At 41.2% G+C, this 25557-nt stretch overlaps 1 protein-coding gene across 2 annotated transcripts in view; it reads right to left on the minus strand.

The window, feature by feature from the left end:
* The window catches only part of LOC308331132 (glypican-6-like), a gene marked incomplete at its 3' end in the record, with an annotated part of 133095 nt that extends 108406 nt beyond the window's left edge, over positions 1 to 24689 (minus strand). For both annotated transcript variants that reach the window (XM_080786324.1, XM_080786323.1), the window contains exon 1: positions 24217 to 24689. In XM_080786324.1, coding sequence (XP_080642450.1) covers positions 24217 to 24367 — 151 coding nt within the window. In that variant the 5' untranslated portion in view covers positions 24368 to 24689. The remainder of the gene's footprint in view (positions 1 to 24216) is intronic.
* Positions 24690 to 25557: the final 868 nt, after the last annotated feature.

Genomic DNA, 25557 nt, shown 5'->3' on the forward strand with positions numbered 1-25557 from the left:
TTATCCTTGTCTTCCTCCATTTCCCCAAACAACAGTTCATATAAAGCCAAACATAATACACACACTCAATATCTATATGTTTACATTTCACTGTCTAAAATGCAAAATCGTAATAATAATAAGGAAATGTTTCTAAGCAAATAGAACACACAATTGCAAACATTAATAAATAGCCAACGCAGACTGTAAAAATGTAATGGAGTGAAGGGTCTAAACGTTATACTTTATGGCTTTGAACATCTGTAGGTATTAAAGAGTTTTATGATGATTGAACAAACTCATTCATCTACGGTCAAATGTGTGCCGGGCCACATTTAACCATTTTGGGCGGGAACCCCTTTTGGTGTTGGCACTATGTCATGCTTTAGCTATTGAAAAATAGCAGATCTACAAGCTCATAGCGCGCCACCAAGTGGTGCGCTACGAGCTTGTAGGTCTGCTATTTTTGAAAAATCGAAGAACGACTGACATAGAAACATAGCTTTTTCAGAAAACTGTCAGGATGTAGAAGACATTTTTAGAATCTGATCTCAGGTCAGAATGGGTTAAGCTATGTTTCAGGTAATCATGTAGACATCTGAGTCTTGTGATGATTGGCCAAATGGTTGTTGACTTTGGTCTATTTATATTGAGGCATGTCCTTTGGAAGTTCATTGTTCAATATCTTCTAAACTAAGCTGTAAGATAACAAATTGTATTTAATTTGTATATATGCTTGGTCCAATAATGACTCACAGCTAACTTTGTAGCAATGAGATGTCAAATGTGTAGAGTGAGGATATGGATCTCTGTAGCTATTCTTGTGAATCAGACTCTTTTGAGAATGACTTCTCAAAATTGGCATTTAATTATAGTACCACCATTACATTACATTACATTAGGCCAATTATGGTCATACTTGTGCAAGTAATGAACGCAACTTCCATGTATTGGTGAAAATCTTATGTCTCTACAATTTACCATCTCCACTACAGATGGAAAGCAAATAAGCAGGAAAACAATAGGGTTTCAACCCTTTGGGCTTGAACCCCTAATTAGACATACTTCAGAATACAAACACATCCAGGCACCATATTTTGAATGTGCTTGGAGAGTTTCAAATTATGCATTAAAAAATAAATAAATAAATACTTCCATTTCCGAGACAGTCTAATGAACACAGTATAGTGTAGTGTTTTACAAATGTAGGCTACTGCCAAAATAAAGGGAAAAAAATTATACAAACGAAAAATCTAGGGAAAAGTAGCACACACTACGGGGACTCAATTAGATGTTATGTAGAGAGATTATGTTTTCACCCCTGTATGTCTGTCTGTGAATTAATGCAGGAGTCCTTAGCTATTATTATTTGAAACTGCTGGACCCTAGTGGCGGCAAACCTTTTGTGCAAATAGCCAATATAGGCCGAAGAAATCAATAACTATGCTATGAATATTTTTGTTACCACATTACCACAAACCACATTACCACAGACCTATAATACAATACCATCGGATTTAGTTAGTTACGGTAGTTTATTTATCTCAGTCATTTTTGTCATTGACTACCTTTAGTTTAGATAATAAATTCTGTGCTTGCTTTTTCAACAGCAGTTCCTCAGAAAAACACATACACACATAGAGCAACCAACACAATGCACAGAGACAAAAGCACTAGCACTAGCTGTTGAGTCTTGACTGATGCACACACCGACACAACAACATATGCTGCACGTGTGCACGTGGCCCGCAACATAAATAGACAGATGGCCCCTTTCGATTTCATAGGCCCGGCTCGGCGTGCCACGGATCTACGATCAATTTTTGCCTTTCCATTAGTACTTGGAGGTACTTGGAGGTACTCTAGCAGGCTGAGCAGGGCTGAGGCAATACTAAATGGTGATGTACAACGCTGCTACATCCATGGACATACCATAGCTCAACGAGAAAGACTCCACGGATGCTTTCGAGTCTCAAGTGTTGCTACAGCCACCAGTTGTTTTAGATTTGTATTTTGTATCTTAACGTAAAGTGGAAATTCAAAGCAAACCACGTCATAGATGGTTCCAGAAATTGAGAGACTGCAGCACTGCACAGAACAGACACAAGATTCAATAATTTATGTCAACAAATTGTTAGGAATTTGTCTTGGTTCATACTCAACATATACAGACAACCTTAGATTTAGTTAAAGCGTGGTTGACCTCCCACCCCCAGTTTCAAAAATGGAATGTTTGTCAAGTATCCTGCAGTGCGAACAGAACCATGTCACATACAGTAGTTCAATTAAATCCTGTATTGCATTGTGGATGCAAAAGTTTGTTGATAATTTGCCTGTAGTAGACGAATTTCAAGCCAATCAGTGGATAGTGTGTAGGAATGGGGACGTTTTCCACACAGAGAACTTAATCTTGTTATTGTTGTGCAAATGAGGAGGCGATCCATCGCTGCAGTGAGTGCTGTGTCGGGAGATTTGGAATTGTTTGGAAGCGATCACTGCCGCCCAATGCAGCTATTGACGACTGTCTCAGTCTATTTTGTCCTTAAAACAAAGCTATCAGAGGATTTTTTTCTATTTTTTACAAACTTAAAAGTTTGAATGATTTGGGTAGGATAGTACAAACGCATACTAGGAATTCCCTTTGGCCATGGCCTATCACTATGTCACTGAGAAAAACCTCCTCCATATTGACAAAGCCACCCTAGCGTGTGTTCCAGCAGTCTCAACAGAGCTAAACATCACTTAAAATGAGGCTGTCATACATCAACATATGGGAAGAGGCTTTCAAGGGACATCACCACTCAGCCAAGGTGCTGCGTCCTTTCTAGCCAAGGTTAAAACGGCACTGTGGGTCTCCCAGATGATCTGTCTACTGGAGCAAAAAGGCTGCCTGTTCCCAAAAGACGGTAAAGAGAGTGCATGAGACGATGATTTGACAGACAAATCTGATCTGTTTATAAAAGAAAGAAAGAAAGAAAGAGGCCTGGTTCAAATTTTCATATTAACTACTATCAATGTTAATACTATCTGTTAATATTGTTAAAGATAACATAATATCTCATAAACACAAATAATAGACTATCACGTTGCAGGATTAAATATTGGTTGCATGACATTGTGTATTTAAAATGCCATTTATTCACAATAATGCACACATTTTCAGATTTTTCACTGATAAATTTGTATACATTTTTATATAATAAAGAATATACCAATAAAGGTTTATTATGCATGCAGTCCATTGCAATTCATGAATAATTACAATGGCAACTAAAAGCCTTCATTAGTTTTAACAAAGGAAATGAGCCAGCTGCAGCAACACGATTAAATCTGTTGATTATGGCTATGTGAGGCAAATTGCAAATGCGCTGAGCGAAGTTTACAGGGCATATTTAAACTTTTATAAGCTTTCTATCATGCCCTGACAAGTCTGGTCTTATCTTAAATTGAAAAGAGAAATAAGAGTACAGGAGTAAAAGGACCGGTTAAGATACAACGGGTTTATGGAGGCACTCTTTAAAAGATGTTCATCTAGACTTGAAGACAGTATTATCATTTAGGGCTTTGGGGATGGCACCCCGTTCACCGATCCTTGGAACAATGTTAAGCCCAGTCATATTCCGATGGAACCATTGTTTTAGTTTGGCATGGCAGCCACTACGATTTCAACCTGACGTTCCGTGATCCTGAGAAAGCTTTACTTTAGCAGCTGAGGGGGGAATTATTTCCCACTAATAGCCTCACATCCAAGCTGGCCTCTGGCGAGTCATTCAGTATTAAGAGAGCTGTGAGGGTGAAATACAGAGATGTGTCCCAGTGTAACCTCGCCGCACCGACCCAATCTCCACCCCTCCTTTTATCAGAGTCATGGCCAAGAGCACAAAACTTACGTTTTTCTCAAGACAAGGCAGCATGCATTTTCCACATGCATACAAAGCAGTGCCTTCACCCCCAAAAATAACTCACAGCAGTGAACCTTTGTATGACATTGAACAGCATTACAGGGGGGAGTGGTGCACATTTAAACACTGAACCGTGTTGGAACTGGCACATAGACACATGCGCCACTACCTGAGCAAAGTTATGAGAAATTATAGGTGTTTTATTAACACCTATGATAATAATAATAAACTTTATTTATAAAGCGCTTTTTCTTTACCTCCCATTACTAGAGTGTCTGTAATCAAGTGTCAGTCAGTCAGATCACCTGGCTTATTATCGCTGCTGATGAAGCTCTGCCATGAGCCTAATAGACACTGCAGACATTTATATTCAACACACTTCCCACTAAAATGTGCTTGCCGTTTACCTTGGATATTACTCATTCTTTCTTGTCTTTATGTTTGCATTATGTTCACTGAAGGACAACATGTGGATAATTGTTGTTATGTAGGTTTTCCTTGGGTGAACCTTAACCCTAATGAAGTTTGTGGATTTCCCCATCACATTTTGTGCCTCCAATTATATGCATGACACTGGTATTTATGGTTTTATTCCAGGAAGGCTTTTGGATGGTGATCTATAATTTCTATTAATGATGCTCAAAAGCAAATGGAGACCTTCTGGTAATAACAGGTGCAGAGAAGGCCTTTCATATTTGAGATCTTTAACAGTTTTGGCTTAGACAAAAACGTACAAAGAGTCCCAATACAAAGAAGAAACTACTAGTGATACTCTCTCCGCCCTTTTATTTGCTCCATTTTACTACATTTTTGAGGTTTTAATCTTTTTGCATAAAAAAACTCTTAACTTTATTGTGAACCCTCAAACTGTATGCAAAAACAGCTAACTCCACTCTCCCCCTCTCATGCAGTAATTGACAATAATAAAGTCACATTTTCTGAAAAATGAACATTTTGGAGTTACAGTAGGTGGTTTCTTCCTGACAGCAGAGATATATGGCTAAATAATTATTAACATTCCAAAAAAAAATCCTAAAACATAATGGGTGATTGATTACATTAGCTATGAATAATCACATGAATCATTCACCTGTGTAAGTCCCATCTCTCAATGTTCTTTCAAGAAGCATATTTTCATTATGTCACTACAGGGCAGCTCTGAGTATAATTCAAGATGACGGCTGGAAGGTGCATAACAAACATTCCCATTTTAAACTTAAACAGTTTACTCTAAATGTGTCTAAACACATTTGAGGTGACTCAGGTGAGAAATAGGTAATGCAATAACATAAACATGCTTTGGCACAGCCTCGCTCTGCCTCGCGGTGTGCAAGAGTGAGGTATGGATCCCAATCCCATAGCCAGAGGAGACTGTAAATGACTGAGATGCAACCAGACTCTGTTTTACTAGAAAATCAAAATAAAGGTAACAAAAAGCCAAATGCAGCTGGACTAGGAAAAACGTGACTTCATGCCGAGCGTGAGATCAGCCGGGGAATCGGAGCAGCAGGAGTGAGCATTTTCTGTACCACACCATTGGGATGAAAAGAGAGCTGAGCCAGAAGGTAACTCTCTCTATCTATAGGTCAGTATTCGTTCCTATACAGTACCTACAGTACCTGTACCTGTGGGCCATGAGCGAAAGAACAAGATTGTGGATACCAGCAGTTGAAATGGGGTTTCTAAGGAGGGTGGCTGGCATCTCCCTCAATACACACTGTAGGACATTTAAAGTCGCCGGGGAGCCATCAGCTCGTTAATACTACACAAGTCTCTTCTTGAAATCGCCTGTCATAACAGCTTTGTGGTTTTCACACTAGGGGCTCCATTTTTGTCTCATCTTTCTAAAGCCACTATTTGGGGATTTAGGAGTGGAGAAAGGGTGTTCCCCCACTAAAGTTAGTATTTTGGTTACCTGTCTAAATCCCTGAAACACCTCCGTTACCCGTTATGCATAGGTGTGGTTTGGGCGTTACAATAATTAAACCAAATTTAACCAATCACCAGTCCACGTGCCATTGCCTTTAATAGATCCCTTATCCGTTAGTGCTATATTGCTTCATAGCCTTACGGTCTATAGCCCATGGAAGAGTGTTGCGTTGCTGCCCCCCCCCCCCCCTCCCCCCCCCCCCGTGACGTTCTTTGTTTGGAACGACACGATGATGAAACTGAACGAACAAATGCATCTTTGACTATACAATTATAAACACAATGGACACAAGGAAGGCACTCACTTCTGCTGATTATAGGAAAATTAGAGAGAGAATAAGGAGAGATAACGCAGCCTTATACTCCAAGTCCAGGGACATCTCCATGCAGGCGCGCAGCCCGCGTCGCTCTAGCAAACTAATTTGGCACCTTACGGGTATAAGTTACGGGTGGTTTTAAACTCCACTGTCGCTTTCCCAAATGTGTGTGACCAAAATAGCAATTTAGGGGAAAGCGTGCCAACACGCCCATGACCACACCTCTAGGCGCAAATACCAGTGTCGGCAAAAAAGATAGCGGGTGACGCTGGACGGAAATACCATTAAGGGACAGAGAAAGCTCCTATATTCGTAATTTTCGGGCAGTGGCTGAATTGCGGGCCGCGCTGCGGGTAAAATCTGAGACGAAATTGGAGCTCTATACACTTGATTGCAGACAAGGGATGACACAGTTCACCAAGATGCGATCCAGACATACATATATTTTTAGGTCTATCTATAAATGCACCATGTCTCTGTACGTCTGTCTGTACTGTGTGTACGGCTGTAATGCACGTAATTCGTAACTTCACAATTCGACACACGCGTTCCACACCCCCACAGGTAGTGCAGTGCCCGGTGTCAAGTCGGTCGGACCCACGGTTGTCCAGAACCGTCACAAAAGGCCTCTGCCCAGGCTCTGGACAAGGGCCCTGCCCAGGGTCCATACATGCCGCTGGCCTGTTCTGACATTAACACTCCATATTTGGGCATGCTTGACACAGAACTCAGGAATAAAGGGACACAGATAGACATATAGACACACACACACACACACACACACACACACACACACACACACACACACACACAGGACAAAAGTATATATGTGCACGAGAGTGAGACGCAGAGACGGGACGCTAATTATTTAGACACGCACGCACGCATGCACACGCACACACACAGCACGTGGTCCAAATGTTTCCATAATAACAGTTGTGCTGCTGTGTAGCATGATTCTGACGCTGTTTTATCAACATATTCAAGTGAGATGTGTGGGGTTTTAGAGACTATATTCAACAGCAAGCTATACCAATATGTATGACACTTGAATTTACCCACAGACTAAAGGTCTATAGCCTAAATTGATATCAATCTATCGATACACAGACAGACTTTCTGTCTGTGAACACAGCTGTCCTGTGGTCTCATTGGCTGTAACACGGACTAGATGTCTTCGGGTAAGCTTGAGATCCAAAAATACCCGGGGTCCGAACTGACCTGCAGCGGGGTCCCGGTTCCGTTTAATAGAAGTGACTCATGTTCAGAGCGGCTCCCGTGTGTCTAGGTGCTTGGGTAATGACTAAAACCCGAGTGGACCGGCGATTGGCTGTCCTAGCTGTCAATCATCTCCTTTTATTCCTCTTCAGGCCAGTGGGAGCCTGCGTGGCGTGCATGCCTTGGTCAGTGAAGTTTTATTATATCATAGGCTATATATTGTTGATATTAACGTTAACGTAACGTTTTGGTTAATGGTTCAAATTTGGTAAAACAATCGAGTTATGCTCAGTAGTGCAAAGCCCGATGAAAACCCCAAGCTGAAGATAATGATATACAACTGGTGCCTGCGACATAAATTAACGGTGGAAGAAGAAAGATTACACACACTACACATCTAAAGAAAACGTGGATTCTTTTTTTTATTTACAAACTGCATCCACACTCCGCAATGATTGACAGGGATTAACGTGACATGTCATTCACGTTAATAACCATGCAGGGGCGCTGCAGCACCACCAACCGCAGGCTGCTTTTAGGTACGAAAGAAGTCTTATTTAATAATGTACAAATCTTAATGATAACGTCGGCATTCAGTCATTTTGGGTCCTCGGGTTTTGTACGGGTAACTGTCCTCATATTTATTATAAGAGCTGGGTCCGTTTGGCTCCGGACCGGTTCCGACACCTCTCTGTGCTTTTCAGCTCGGAGCTTAGAATTCTAATACCGGTAATAACAGCGGATCCATTCGGTTCTGGGTACATTTTCTGCGGGTCTTTTTCGGTGCGGGTTGGTCAAATTGGACCCTTGAAGACCTCTAACACGGACCTTCTCAGGATGCGGTCGCAACCCCTTTCATACTGTACGATGTCTAGTCGGCCAAATAGCAAACCTGCAAGATATTTAGAAATGCTCAGGAAGGCATCGATGCCTTTCACACACAGCGAACAAAACCATGGCGATCAAGGCTCGATCTTTGGTCAGGTCAGGTCGGGGGGGGGGGGTTTGTTGGCGAGCACCAAAAAAGGTTGCTGACAGCATAACCGGAGAAAGAGCTCTCGCAGTGTGAACGTACGCGGGCCCTCAGGGATCAGTTGAGCAGCTCTGCCTCAGTCATCCATGAGCGACGCGGAGTCAAGCTGTGTGGAGAGGAGCCAATAAGCTCTATGCACAGCAGCCACATTGAAAATAAATTGGGCCTCTTCCTTACGTCCTGTGAAGTTAACCTGTGAAGGAAGACTCTACTCCACCACTGGGCCTCAAAGTGGGGTCCAGGGATCATCATGGCTCTTTGAGGGGATTCCAAATGGGCCCTTATGGATGTGTACAAATAGAATCAAACAGACTATTGAGGTTGTATACGGGCAGTGGGCACCGTATAAAGCACAATATCACTCTATTATACGTGACCAAGTACAGTGCTTTAGGACACAAGGGGGCATTGGTCATTTTATCATTCAACATGATGTGTTTCTCATGTACAGTAGGATTATTATATTATATATAGGATTATATTTTCCAATACCTTTTTGTCTGCAATTATTTAATCACAGAGGATAGGGTGCCGATTTTAAAATGTTTATACATTAGAATAAGCAGCCATTAATAGTACACCATAGCACAACATGACTATTATAGCCTACAATAGCTGATTTCTCAGTAGGAATGTAAAAACTGCAATCTCATATTTCCGATCTGCACAAATGTTAAAGAGAGAGGAAGGGGCTTGGTGATCTCACCTAGGGTAGCAGGAAGGATATACAGTAACCAGAAACGCCACAGATGACACCATAGTCAGTCACAACAAGCTCTCACAACAAGCTCTCACCCATCTGGAAAAAGGTAGTATGTGATTGAGATATGCTGTTTATACAGTATATTACAGATCAGCATTCTAGTCCCCTCCAGACTTGAGACCAAGCATAGAAACCTGAACCTCAACACAGGAGGCCATCACAGCTTCATTATGAGTCCCCAGTCTCTACCACGACCATGGCCATGCACAACTCAGTGGCGCATCTACAATAAGGCGAGGACAGGCGTCCGCCTGTCCAAATCCATTTTCTGCCTTGCCAAAATCCACAGCGGATTGGCCGTTGCGCGTATATAGAGCGCGACCCTCAATCACATTTTAGGCCCGACCCAGCCCTAAAATGCTGAGTCGGGCCGTGTCGGGTTTGGGCAGAATTTGAGAACTCTATTACAGAGTAAAAGTGAAACGCCAATCGGCACCATGAGTCCATCATATTAGGTGATTTTCTCCGCGATTTTATAACATTTTCGATTCTGCTAAATAATACTCAACCTTATAGAAAATTCAACTCTTCAAACATAGCCCAATTAACCTGTACAGCAAAATAAAGTGCGAGCAAAATGCGAATCAATTTGGGCCAGCAAACTAGTAACAGCCGCCGGTGGAAACCCCTCCTCCCCTTGTAATGCCCCATTGCCCAAGCAGCAGCATTGGGGTCAGACCGTCCTGGGAGGAGAAGTTACTGTAGGCTACATGTTGCAATGTTTACGTCTGTCACTCCAGTCCGGACCCAGTTAAATAATATACAGTCACACCAGAATGCACACTGCTGTCTCGTGTCTCATCACAACCAACGTGCTTCAATGCACGACCCATGAAGTCGGGGGAAAAAAGAAAAAAAGGAACGAAAAAAGGAATATAAAGCGAAAAAAACAAAACAAGCTAACCTAACAACAACACCAGCCATAGTGGTCTGATTCAACTTCACTTCATCTCCGCCTGTAATCTATTTTATTTTGTTACCCTGCCCCTGGCGCTGCAAAAACAGGCAGATCTACAAGCTCTCAAGGCGCAGCGGACACGACGCCTTGAGAGCTTGTAGATCTGCCTTTTTTTCGAGCCGCGACCCGCAGTGAGCTATTGTCATATTGCTTTTACACGAATATATACTGCCGAGGCCTGGCCTATACTGATTAGCATACATTTTAGGCCCGGCCCCAAAAATGTCGGATCTCAGGTGACAGAAGAAGTGTAGTATGGGCCCAAAAGGTCCTACAGGCTTTCTACAGAGATACTACCGAATACCGATCCATCCTGACTGGGTAAGCTCAACCACAAAGGATCCTCTGCAATGCATGCAAAGGATTGTGCGGCAAGTATAGCTTAATAGCCAGCCACAGAGCCACTGGCTGTACAAGCCTCTTCCCCCAGACCCCCACGCAATCAAGTTTATGAATGAACAGATACGGAAATATGTAAGCTTGAGAATTGAAAATAATGTTACATTTTGTCGAGTTCATGTCCCTTAGTTATTGTTATTTATTCATTTACCTTGTATAAAAAAATTTAATTAATGTTCTGGAAGATGATAAAGGAAACATTGCAATGTTTCACGGATGTGAGAGAGGAAATAACTACCAGGCTTAGTAGATTACGGAGAAGTTAGATTGACAGAAGTCTGACAGAAAGATGAAGGAAGTTAGACGGGAGAGGGAGGCAGACAGTGGTGGCAAATTGGCAATACTGCTAATCATATAAATGGTGCATTTGTATAGCGCATTTATATTACGTATTTATATAGCAATTCTATGCAAAGCGCTTCCGCATTTCATTCACCCATTCACACACTGAAGGCAGAGGAAACCATGCAAGGCACAAACGTGCTCATCGGGTGAAGTTAGGGCTTGAGGGTCTTCTCATGCAAGTACACTTCGACAGTGGCCTCTCTATCTCCTGAGCCACTGCCAAATATATATCATATGCTGTGCTACTTTCATGGCTGTATTTAGATATTGTACAGTACTGCATGCAATACTATTATTTATTATTAGATGTCTAGGCCACTCACAACAATACATAATCACCTGAGTGCAATACTTTCTTAGAGAATTACAATTATTTGGGATAATCCTTAATGTATACTAAATTGAGTCTCGACGGATGTAAACAGTGTTTGTTATCTCTTTTCCTCGTTTGGCTGGCTGCTTTACCCATGCAGCCGTTGTAAACAATCTAGAATTGAGTCCAACAAGTGTACATTTCTTTAACCTTAAAATAATTGAGCAATTTGAAAAGGATTTCTTTCCAAGACCAGTAAAGAACTAAATGGTAAATGGTGCATTTATATAGCGCCTTTACATAGATTGTGCATTACATTGAACCACACATTCATACACCGATTGCGGTGGAAGCCATGCAAGGTACCAACCAGCACATCGGGAGCAATTTGGGGTTCAGTGTCTTGCCCAAGGACACTTCGACATGTAGCCAGGAGGAGCCGGGATTCGAACCGCCGACCCATGGATGATGGATCATTGGACGACCTGCTCTACCTCTTGAGCCACAGTCGCCCCTGTAGAACTGCACAGTTCACGAGGACATGCCGCTCTTCTTCGATGCAAATAGCTCTTAGGTCAGCACCTTTGAATCCTACAAATCACCCTGAGAGGTGACATGAGTCATGACAATTTAAATTCATATCTATCTATTTTGATTCTATCTATTTTAAGAACGCCACTTATCAGTCAGCTTTGAGGATAAAGAGTGTCCAAACTCTCCAAAAAGGTAGGCCAACTCTAAACAGAATTTATCAGTACCTGGCCAAAGAAGACACTCACAGCATACCGTATGTGCTCTGCCATCTGTTGTGTCCCATGGTCCTCTCTGACAAACTTTTAAAGGCGTCACACTACTCCACCCTAATGAGCTCAAACAGGAAATGCCTGCCATCAATTGTGTGGCTGATTCTCATTGCATGGCTTGAGAAAGAGCCACCCAAACACCTCCCAATAATATGCTGGATTTCAATACATAAACATGACATGCTCTGCCAAATGGCATCTTTACAGTGAAGACTCCTCAGCATTGATCGAATTGGTTCAACTCATTTTACCCCCTTTATTAAAATTTAAAGCCAGAGGTTATGTCAGAGCTATCCAACATTGATCCTACTCAGTGGAGGATTCTTGCTTCAGGATTTCCAAGGAGTAAAACCCACATCACTTCAATTAATTTTAGAATTTGAGCTGTGCAACACTTGCCTTCATAAGTGGTTAACATGCAACTAACTGCCAGAAAATGTTTCTTTTTTTAGGTATTATTTTTACCCAGACAACAAATGTTGTTCATGTTTTACAGAACTGCATGGCAATGAATTCAATTGGGCGCATGGAAATCAGCATGGATCCAGACATCTGTGTATTCCTCACACAGTGACTGTATCTCCTTCGCAGTTTTTAATAATGTCTCCAGAGGATTTTGTGTATGGAATAGACAAGTTTCACGCGAAAGACAGAACTTGCATCAATCAAAATTGAATGACAGTATTCATATCACATTCTAGGTCATGTCAGAAGTCATAATGAAAGACATGTGTGTTTTAAATAACCAGGGGATGCTGATACAGGAGCGTCAATGTCCTTGTCTGAATGAGGACAGGTTGAAGCAAGAATGAATTCTCAGCCACATTAAACAGTCCACAAGAAGAAAAAAAAGAAGCAAGCCACAAATGCCATGACGCTATTCCATATCCTCAAGAGAGCAAGTGCGAAGGGAAAAAGGACAGGAATAAAGCTGTTGGAACAGTTTCATATCATAGTTCTAAGTAATATATGTCATATTTCTCAGTATGTCACAGCATTCAGCTATCAATATGCCATGTATAACTATGAGGGCAAGAAAGCAACAGAATAGGCCTGGGCCATGGCTCAGTGGTCCAGGCACCTTGGCTGGTAATCCAGTCTGGCAGTGTGCCACAGGTTCGACTCCCGATCCTGATGGCCTTCACTGCATATCTTCCCCCCATCTCTCTCCACATTTCCTGTCAGCCTACTGTCTGTCCCTCCATTACAAAAATTAAATAAAGGCAAAAGCCACAAAAAAAAACATTTAAAAAAAAGCAACCGGAATACAATCGCTCAAGTATTATAATGAATAATGAAATGTTCCTAAATGCAGCAGTTTTTTCATATTTGTCATAAACAGTAAAACATTTATTCTAAAACATGGGAATATAAATAGAAATATGGTTCTACCTAAAAAAAAGGCGTTCCCTAAAGCCTAAATATATCCACGGTCTCCATCACAGCAAATATGCACTGTTGACTTGGGGAGTCTCCTTTTGTGGAGAATAGGCCTATATTTCAAATCTACTAGAACTGCTCTTGGCTATGAAGTGACACTGAAAGATTGTCTCTTAACATCTGTATGTCATGTCAGTTCAGCTCACTGTTCACTGAAGTTAGCTTAGAACAAACCTCTAGCTAAGAGGACTGCGTTCGCAATAACACAAACATAAAAAGTCCATAGACTTGGCTGCCACAATACGTCACGGGGGGCTTGGGGGCAAATACTGGAGTGACCCGAATGCGACCCCAATTTCTTGTGCTGGATAGAGAGACGGAGACAGACACTCGTGCTTAGACAAACGCACACAATCAAATGCTGAAGCACCTTTCAAAATCATCCACATGGACAATAATTGTAATCTGTAAAACTTGTCAGCTTTTCTTAAAGTCAGACTATCTTATTTGTCTCTCATCTCCTCAGTTCTCCTCAGGTACCAGGTCTGTCTACCAGGTTCCGGTTTGGACCCCCTGAAGACCTGCTGCCTCAGGCCCACGCCTCTCACTCTGACCTCGGACAACTGGCCTCACAAGGCGGTACTGTACTGTCTAGACACAATAAAACATGCACAACACCTGCAGTAATACACAGTAAACACATACGTAAAGACTTACAGTAATAAAGCATAATAGAAATCACACCCGTGTGAAGTGAGGGGCGCTCTTATCATCGTACATCATCATGACATAAAATAGACACTATGCCTATTTGCTCAGACACTATGACGTAATTCTATCTTATCGCCATGAATGAACCAATACTGTCCGTATCGTATCGTCAACCATGTATCATGAGGGTGCATGTGTTTGGTCTTACGTACTAACAGTCTGACAGGCATTAGTCCGACACCCTATCCCAAACCCTAACCTAACCCCAACCTCACAGGGAAGCCATATTGGTGAGTTTACACCGGCATGCATGTCGGGGGCCATGGGTGAGTTTTAACCAGCCACGCATGTGTCTTAACCAGCAACGCATGACAGGAGCCACGGGTGAGTCTTATACCAGCTTATTTGTCGGACTAATGCCTGTCGGACTGTTAGTACATCGGACAAATGTATGCACCCCGTATCATGATACGTATCGTATCGCTATCGTTACCATCCTAATATGTACACAAAAGTAGGCTATGCTTATCCCTGCGCGAAAGTGCAAACATTGAGGAAAACAATCATGAATGCATTTTGTTTTGTTCGTCTTTTTTGTTCTTTTGTTTTCTTTTGTTTTTGTCTTATTCTGGGCACTGACAGGGCAGGGAAAAAATATTTTTTGTACAGTACATACTTTTACAGTATAAAACACCCTGATCTATAATACGTAGGGAATATTCATGTGCCACATCCTGCAGGTGCAGCAAAACTATCACTGAGATTAATATGGATTACGCTAACACCAAATGCAGTACATTTTGGAATGACAAGCAGCACATAATCAGCATACATAGCACTATGTCTGGCTTTGATATTTATTGAGGAGCATGTAATAAAAAGCCTGGTGGAGGAATGAGAAGACTGCTGTGGATATTTGATATACATGGCAGCAGGCCTAGAAGCCCCTGAGAGCGACTGAGTGCACGCTAGCCAGCAACTCTCCTCTGCGTCAATTTGCTAACTGGAGCATGGCAAAAGGACTACACTACAGGTAGCAGCTGGTGGCTTGTGTGGAGACTGAGAGTATAGGAGGTCCCTGAGACTTGCACTGATCATTACCTTTCACTCATCATTTACAGCTTAGTTCAGCAACACCAGCAATTATTGGCCCTGATGGCTTGTTACAGTGCTGGTGTCCTCTATTAGAGCAGGACGGACGGACAGACAGACGGACGGATGAAGAGACAGAGAGAGGACACAGCTCAGTTGCTACATGAACCTCCCATTGGCATCTTGCTAAGCACAGTAGCACAGACACCTCAGTAAACCTTCCCCAGGAGTGGTGTAAAGGCACGCATCCTCTCCAGTTGCACGTCATGTCTAGTCAGACGTCAACAAGATGGGAATGGCAGACATGTGGCTAAAGATAGATCCAACGACAGCGATGAGGCATTTGAGAGGCTTTGTTTGGTGTTGGCTCAGAACTTTGACAGTCAAATAAGACATATAGCTAAGCCACGTCTCTTGCTGAAATGTAACCATTTTTCTATTGAAAATGGCATGTGATCCATATAGAATATGCAGTAGCCTGTAGGTTAAGTTAACTCTATTATTGTCACTAGGTGGCAGCAGAAGTGTAGTGACAGCCTTATTTCCTTGTTTGGCTCATTTCATATCATTGTAAGGGATCGGCTATTAGCTCACGCTGTTTACATGTCGAGAGCAATGTGAGACAAAGTCACAAATGACATCCGAACATCAAATGAATCAGGATTACCATGGACAGTGAACGTAGAAGCTATGGGGCTTTGAAAATCCTGCTTTTAGCCGAGGTAATTGGAGGGAGCTTGCAAAGATCCCATAGCTGGTGGTGAAGGAAGCGTTGAATAACAACCGGACCAATGTTAAAAATTGGTTTTGGGCTCAACCGCTTCATATGGAGTAAAAGGGGGGTACGAATATGTTCGTACCTAGCAGATAACGTCCCATACCTGGGGGGTACGAGCATATTCGTATTTTGCAGAGAAAGAATGAAGTGCAATCTGGGGACCCATTTGGTAAAAAGAAAAGTTTGTGTTTTCTTTGTTTTTGCTAAATCTGTTTTAAGAGATTAAGTTATGTGTGAATTTTTGCCATGCATTATCTAAACAAATCTGGATAAAAAAACTATAGAAACTGAACCAGCCTGACAGTCTGATGTGCCAAGCCAGCATTATGAGAATGATATTGATTGAGGTGATCAAAATAGACACATAGATTCAACATAACAAATACATTGTCTGTTCTTGAGGCTCAGAGACAACAAACCTAAAACAACTTATTAGAAGTTAATGCATCCAATGAAACACCTCTCATCTTCTTTTAGTGATACACTATTAACATTTAGTCCATGTGAGCCCATTTAACTTCAGTAAACTGGCAGACTGCACACACACTCCCTGGATGCCATAGTAAACCTCTGTGCCAAAATGTTCACATGGGCCTGTTCTAGCGCCACCAGGAGGCCCATTTATTTTATAGTACACCTACAGATTTTGTCCAAACATCACGCAAACAGTGAGATAATATTAGTAAGCATTGACAAAACACATTCTCCATCTCTGCGTGACAGTATCACTGTGATACAATAGTCACTGTTCCACATTTCAAATGATTCTTTAAACAGCTATAACTTCATGTGCCATAGCATATTGAGAGGATTGTTTCATTCCATTTCCCTGTTTTTCACAGTAGATTTATCTCAAATGATTTTGACAAACATTAATTCTTCACGGTCGTGACTTGTGATCGTGCTCACAGTTTTAATCTCTCGATAATCTAGGCGGAAATAGCTTCTCAAAAGTGTGGACAAATACATGTGAAGCGTACAATATTTGACCAGCTGATGCTTGGAGCCCAGTAACCAAAGCTTCAGTAGTAGCCTAATCCTGTTTTCATTCCTGTAGTCTGAATTCACACTTGGCAGCCAAAAATGAGAAAGGAACAGTCTGTCAACCAAACCAGCTTTCAAGAGGCAAGATTTATTACAGCTGGGTAGTAAATTAAATTCAATTTTAGATCATATCCGATGACTGATTGATTAGCTGACATGCAAGCTATAAATTAACAAAGTCAAATTTATCATGCCCACTGGTCCCAAAACCCCTTTTGGCATGAAAAAGTCATCGGTGGATGTATTACCAATAACCTGATTTATGAGTGGGAGAGAGTCTGGTATAAACCCTGCTGAAACCCAAACAAATCTCTGACTAAACAGGATCATAATGATCGGAAATGCAGACATAAATGGTTTTCCTCGATGAAAGAAAGTACATACGTATGCGCCTACACAGACAGACATGCACACAGGGAGGGGGGGGGGGTTCGGACGTACTCAGTTTCATGAGGAGAGGGGACGTCCCCTCCACTTTTGAGAGAAAGAAAATGTTTAAAGGAGCATTCAGTTGGGTGATTTGGAAAAAACCCTGCACATACACTCACTATATTGGGGGGACACGCAGGCCAACAGCACGCACACCAAGGCCCACCCCCGCTCTATCCTGATTGGATGACAGCTGGGCCACTTAGCCAAAAACGAAACCTACGTTTTTTTGACCCCAGAGGTCAGCACACTCTATAGTAGGGAGGATAATCCTCAGAGGAATATCACAACAAAACAAAAGAAGAAGTGATATTTGAATTAAGTGAAATCACTGAATCTACCTTTAAATGAAAACGTGACATTCGCAAACACTGGATCTTGGGAACTTTTTTTAAACTATTGAAAACAAAGAGTGAACAGTTGAGTCCATGTCCAAATCACGAAGTTAGTAGAATAGCCTATGTTGTCAATCATTAATGGTAAGAAGAGGATGTCTCAGCGTGTAGGAGGCTTTGCAGTTTTTCTGGAGCCCGCTTCCGAACCAGGCTAGCTTTGCTGTGACTTGTCTTTTTTTTCCTAAATATTTTTATCCCATGATTTTTTATCCCATTTTTTTCGAAATAGTGTCAATTATCTAAAGACTATATTAATGTCTGTAGTTATGAATGCCTGTAGTTATATGTACATAGCCTACGTTATCCACGGAATTCAGCGTTTTAGCCAAAGCAATAATTTAAGCATAATAAATGTATACATCTTCAACAAATTGGAGCCAGCGGCAGGCTTTTTCCAATTGCGCTCCTTTTCATAATTCAGTGTTTTAGGCAAAGCGATGCAGGCCTAATTATTATATTATGTTCATCCCATACCAAAACTGTGTCGTGTGCACGCAAGTGTGTGTGATTCTAATCTGTCATCTCTGCGTGTGTTGACACACGCAGAAGAACTGGGAGGCGGAGGTGCGAGGGGTGCGCTGCCCGGAGCAGTGTGGTAACCAGGTCTTCGCGAGGTGAACGCATCCCCTAACCAGTGGTGTAATGGTAATTATTTTTTTGGTACCAGAGCATATTAATGACGTCACATGCATGCATGTACATGCACACGCACGCACAGAACAGCTTGATAGCCTAGTTGAGAGTTTTACATACGCAAACACACAGTAGACAACTCATGTCAAATGTATTCATTCAAAAGACCATAAAAGTAAACAGTAGCAACACACTACTGTGTTGAAAAGTACTGGTTCCGATGTGTCAATTTGTGACTTTGTCTCTCGCACGCACGCACGCACGCACACACACACACACACACACACACACACACTGTAGTAGCCTATGTGCATACTTTGGCTATATAGAAGTGTATATTCGTATGTCTCTAAATGTTTTGATGAATTGAAAATGGTGGGTCCTATTGTAAACAAGTATAAATGCTTTATGTTGTCGTCCACTCACAGTTAAAGGTTTTTGTATTGAGTTGTACTTGAAATGTACTGTAATTCTGTACTGTAAAAACTGTTATTAAAACAATGGGGCCGACTGCGACGGGCACGTACAGGTCTAGTTTAGTATTATCATTATTATTACGTTGTTGTTTTTGTTGTTGTTTTTAGCCATTTTGTGGAATGTGCCACACCAAAATTTTGCTGCATACCTGCATCAGTGAGTGACAAATAAAAACCCCTTGAATCTTGCATTCCCTGGACCAAAAGGATGGACTCCCGTGTTTCCCATGGTGACTGCCTTTTGATATAGCTCCAGTGAATGCTGCACAGTTATTGTTTCTCGCTGCTACGTTGAAACACATGTTTGCAGGACACAATGATTCCCTACTGCTCTGCGAGGGAACACCCGTAGAGAAAGCTCATCATGACACCATTTTGGCATTCATGATGCATGATTGATGGCACAGAGATGGCTGGAGCATTTGAGAAATTTCTTCTACTAAAGTAATATGAGTGTTCTGCTTTCATTTTCACTGTTTCACATGATCAGGGAACACTGTTATTGCGACAGCAAGTCGCATTTACTATGAAAACGTGCATTTCCCGTGATTCTGTCCGTCACCCCACGCCTCTCCAATCCCTCCATATATGGTCATCACGCATCGTGACATCACGTCTAGTCACCCACATCTCCATGTATGGTCACACATCGTGACATTACATCTCCATATATGGTCACGCATCGTGCCATCACGTCTCCATATATGGTCAAGCATCGTGCCATCACATCTCCATATATAATCACGCATGTCAGTCTGCGGCACCACCGTCTCCTTGGGCCAGATTAATAGTTTAACTCCTGCTAACTCCTGCTTCAATGACAGATGTAGCCACTACGACCACAAATGTCCCAAGAAACTAGCTAGCCTAGCCACCGAGTCTGCTGCGCTCTGAGAGAAAACCACGGCTGAATTCTTTATTTTGATTTGATTATCGTGGTTAAAGCACGGCTAGAAAGCTGTTTCAAGATTCAGATTGCTTCCTCGAAACGACCTGTTGTATAATCTAAAATGCCTAATGACTGTCAATACAAACAGTCCAATAAAAACCAAGTCAAGTCTTTTACTTTACTTTACCAATCTCAGGGTTTTATTTCCTGATCCATGCCCCATATCTGTGACTTGTTGTACTGTAGGTCATAATAATCTGACATGTGTGCATCACAGCAACACTGGTATCACAGAATCACCTAGCCATATTTTCTCTGCAGGCACTCCCCATTTAGCCCCTTTTTAATCCTTTCCATCCCATTACATGACGGAGGAGGACCTGTGCATATTACACGCTCGAGCAGAGATCATTTGCTTGGTTGTGTAGGCAGCCAAAGCTCGCATAAAATATCAGTGCCGTTATTTCCGTCCCATCTCCATCTCATGGCTGGGAATTAGCAGCCAGAGCTGCATGTCAAATGATAGGGTGAGAGCTGTGACATCCCAGGAAGCTCTGTGGGGTCCAGCGGTCTGTGACTCACCATCCAAATCTCCTCATCTCATCTGAGACACCAGGGTTATTCACTCAAGTGGAGGCTATAGCAGGCCTGTAAGGAGGGCTAGTCCTCTACAGGGACAGTGATGTGTGTGTGTGAATTAAGGAGCCCAAAATGTCCAGTGTCGAACTAGCTGACAATTTATTTTAACGTGTACAAGCAAGACTGTCAGGAGAGGAGAAGCTCTGGCCATTTTTAGATGCGCTGACAGTCACAAAGACTTAGACCCATGAGTTCATGCCCCCTTGGAATGGAAGGCTATAGAGCGTAGCTGCTGACAACCTTAAGCTCACCCTGGTCATCTTGCAGAGACTATGGCGCAGGTCCTGTGGCATTATTCTACACACTCAACCCTTAGGCTCTAACTTATAACAACTTTTCCGTCAATAACACTAACTAAAGGTCTGACTTTCCACATGAGAAAACACACCAACAGAAATCAGGCCATCAACTTTTACTACGCCAAGAAACAAAACTGACATTTCTAACCAGTTTTGAGCTCAATTCATCAGCTCTCCATTACCTGTGTCAAAGCTGTAATGAAATATCACACTGACACACTCATATAAAACTGGCTATAATCAAAGGTGTCAATTAAATTTAACACAGTAAGAAACAAGTCAAATTTGAATTGGGCTTAACAAAAAGGACACATATTTACTCATGCTAAAATGTAAATCTGATGTAATCGCTTAATCTGGAATCGCAAGAGTAAACAGAGATAATGTAAATAAGAAAAACATTATAAATACTAACTAATAAGAGCGGAATTTCAGTCTAATTTGACATGTAAAGTGGCAAGTCTCTGCGACACCACGCTTCAAAAGCAGTCCTCACATAACCTTTTTTATTTTTTACATAATGGCTAGCAATAGTCTGGAGTAAACCCGGGACAAAAAGGCTTCCAACTTTCCAGATCGATCCCCATATCACCAAGTCGTAAAGTTAAGAGAATGTGCTGGCTGCTGGCGTGCTCACTGAAATAACAGGCAACAAGGGAAACATCAAGACCAGAACAGTGTCAAGCACCTAAGGTTGCAGCTTATGGTTTTCAAAATCAATTATCTGTGGGTTCTTTTTTTATTAGGTTATTTTATTAATCTATTCCTTTTATAATGGAACATTCCGTTGATGTTATAAATGGGACATTTTCGAAAAAAAATAGGCTACTTCACACACACACACACACACACACACACACACCACCAAACCAATTATCATAATCATAATAATGATTACTAAAATTTCATATATGATAATTGTTCTTTCGATCTGGACAGACTCAACAGATTTGGAAGTGGCAGACTGAATGCTAATGTCACCAATGACTGTACTACCATATGCTATTGAGCAAGGCACATGACCCTTTGGTTCAGCAACACTCTATACCAGTGGTCCCCAAACCTTTTTGGCCGTGCACCTCCTGTTACCTCCTGACCTAGCTGACGCACCCCCCAAAACTAAGTCTTGTTGTATTTGGCCAAAGATTATACATTTTTTAATATGATTATGGCGAATAATCAAATAATGTCACTGCCCTGAGAGACATATGCAGCAGCTGTAGTCCCACAGCTGCTTTATACATCTCCTTACAACAGTGGGTTACCAGATTTTGCAGTTGGTGCAAAATAACACCATAAACCCTTTTCACACACCCCCTAGAGGGCGTTGGCGCACCACAAAGGGGACTGCACGTACCACAGTTTGGGAACCACTGCTCTATACTATAGACTAGTGTATAGTATATACCTAGCTATGTAGTCATGTACATAACTATAAGCATTATGTACTAAGAGCAACCAGGTAAAATACAGAGTTTTAGCATTATTGCATCAGCAAGTGTGGAGCTAATCCTCCAGGGATTAAAGCAATGAAGACTGCACATTTACTTTTTATATTTAAGAATGTTTACCCGTACCAGAGTACAGGAATCTCTACAACCACTCAGAGGAACAATCCTCTGAGTGTACTTTTTACATGTGGCTTGTGTGTTGCTGACAGAAATGTTAAATCACAAGCATGAAGGACAAGCCCATCACCTGACGTAGTAAATTTGCTGAGGTGTTGGCACGTGGCAGTGCATTGCCGCTCATACAGACATAAGGTTATGACGGATTTATCGAGATGATCAAAGGACCTTACACACAGACATCATTCACAGCAGAGACTGACATTTTCACTCATTTTGAAGATTAAAGATAATGTGGAGAGCAAATCTGGAGGATTTAATCAGTCATTTATGAACACATATATGATTGAACAGGTGTGCCTGTTAAATCAAACATGCAAGCATTCACTTGTGCCAGATTTCCTGCTGTTATCAGTGAATCATGGGACCTGCTACCTGACAGAAATGACACGAACAGACAAGCTATTCACCTGAGGTTATAGATGAACAAACAACTAACATCTGGAATCAGTGCACACTGTGCACTTTAGAATTAGCATGTCGTATTTTACAAATGGGTAAAACTAAAATGAAATTTGATTTAGAATTGTATGTTTGTGTGTTGTTAAAACCTTGTAGATTATATTCTGAACAAAATGTAACTTGAGTTGTAAATCAATATGTTGTTTTTTAACTTATTGGTCATTTTACTTGGACTACAATGACTTAAGGATGTATTTTGGATGCTTGAAAATCATATTTAACTATAGCCTAATCTGTAGGCTATAGTTTATGCTATAGTTAGCCAATAAATAACATACATCATGTGCATATGTTTCAGTGTAGATGGGGCTACTAGCCCAATCCCTTCCAAAAAAGAAACATGTAAATCTACCACTTTTACAAAAAACTGAAAGTCGCTTTACTTAAACGTAATACAGGCCTATATTGTCATAGTGGTTAAACTAATATGGAATCAAGGGAATAAGTGAACAATAGTTACAATCACTGATGAGCTAATTATTAGTCTAATTATTATTAGACTATTAGTCTTCACACATCCTCTGGATTTTCACAGCACCACTGGGGTTAATCTGCTGACCTGACCATTATCTTTTTAGATAGGCTACTAAGAGACCTCTTCTGGAATAACTGGACACAGATACCACCCTAACATCATATTAAGTTTATTGAATTGAACACTGATAGTGACTGGTCAAACAATGTTATTAAAGTCAATTAATTGTTTATTACATGACCTAGTTTAGTAGGCCTATTAGTAGCCTACTTTAGCCTACTTTTCAATTGAGGAATGCAATTCAGCTTTTTCATGGATCTATATGGGGAAGGCTAGCCTACTGTAGACTGCAATACAACTAACCTAGCCCTGGATCAAGATATTGATTATATATATTTTATAGAGTCTGACGTTTACTTTCATTGATATATAATATATCATACATAACCTAGTCTATCATTGATCTTTAGAGTAGGCCAAAATGCCAAATACGAAAATAATATTTCTTCACCGAGCGGTTGTTCTCGTTGTTTTGTTTTTGACATAAAAATGTAAAACAAGGTCATGTAGCCTACTTGCGCCAGTTTTCTTCAAATAAAGTTTTTGGTTTGACAGGTGGTTTAAAGTGGTGTACGTGGTGAGCTAATAAATTGCAGAGACAACTGCAATGCTATCGAACAGTGTAAAATCGTTCGGCTAAGGCTAAACTTAATTTTAGCCTACTGTATGTCGAGCATTGTTAAATTGCGGAACTTTTTTTTAATCCAGAGATTACAATTATGATAGGCTACAGTATTCTTCACTGAAAGTGTGTTTATCTTGACTATAAAGTGCTTCTTTTGACACGTCGTTGTCGTGGACAGACTCGTTAATTGACACTTAATGCATTCAATAGGCTACAATGCAAGGCTGCAAGCAATCTCTTACCTGATATCTCCTGAAGAGGTACATGTGCGAAGCTGAAGCCTTTCGCAATAGAAGCGTCTCTGACCTCACTGCAGTTCCGTGCTTTAAAATCTGCTCTTGCGGCAACTGAAAGCAATGAAAAAGTGCAAATGATGGTTTCTATTCTCAACATTGTGCCACTTCTCTGAAAAATCCTTATTATGTTGTCCTGCAGATTCCCCGCTTGCTAGAAGAAGGAAAAAAATCCCCTGCAGCAGATCCGCAGGTATGACGAGCGGTAGTGGTTTCCACTTGTCACAACTATCAGTGTTTAATCAACACATTTTTTTCAAACAAAAGAGGTTTATTTCGCAGTGAAGAATAGCCAAAAGTCCCCCGGTGCTGCAGATAACAGAACTGTGAAGTATCAAGGTGCCACATGAATCCAGACAATGGTTTTCAGACGCGCTCGCTGAACTTCACTCACCAGGCGACATAACGTATTGAGTAGCTCGTCGCTGTGTTGAAGTAGAAATGCTACGGAGAGGAGAGGGGAGCGCTCCTCTGAGGCTGAGCTCAGATCAAATGCTGTAGCAATGCAAGCACACCACAAAATACGGAGTGGAATCCACACGCATCCTTTTATTGGTCGGCTAGTCCTAGAATGGCTGATTATTCCATATACATTGCATATGATGAAACATACACGGAATATGCCAATTATCGAATATCATTCAGGCAGATATTGCCATTTGCCACCATAGTGAAGTGATGCTATAGGCAACTGTGTGGGCTTGTTTCAGCTTCACTGTAATAATTATTGTATTGGAGAATAATGTTTTTGCTCATTTTAAAACTGAAGCTATAGGCTATGATATGATTTGTTGTGTTGTGTGTCGGTTTCAGTCTCTTCAGTGCATACAGTATATTATTTTTATATATCCCAGTGAAGTTGAGCATGTTAGTTTATTCATGATTGCATGCATTTTTAATTAATGTGCATGTCTTTTCCAGCACTGAAATGAAATGTCATCAGAATAAAATTAAAGTGACCTAAGTAGAGGATGTTGTGGATAATGTGCTTGCAGGGCTTTATTGATTTGAGAGGACTGAGTAGCTCAACGGTGGATTAACTGTGCATCACAGTACAGCAGCCTATACACAAACTTGGAATGTCTTAATTTTTTAGAAGAAAATCATGAAATGTAAAATGTGTAAACTTCTCAAATCAATTCGAACCTATAACAGAGGAGGTCCCCTTCAAAACGGGGAGCTATACTTAGTTTTTAAATTAATGCAATGATTTACATTTTGTGGAAATCATTGCATTCACTTACGTAATCAAAGCTGAGCACTTTGATTTTGTAAGTGGTCACATCATCA

The sequence above is a fragment of the Protomyctophum bolini genome (genome assembly GCF_963924005.1).
Source record: "Protomyctophum bolini genome assembly, chromosome: 16".
Classification (NCBI taxonomy): domain Eukaryota; kingdom Metazoa; phylum Chordata; class Actinopteri; order Myctophiformes; family Myctophidae; genus Protomyctophum; species Protomyctophum bolini.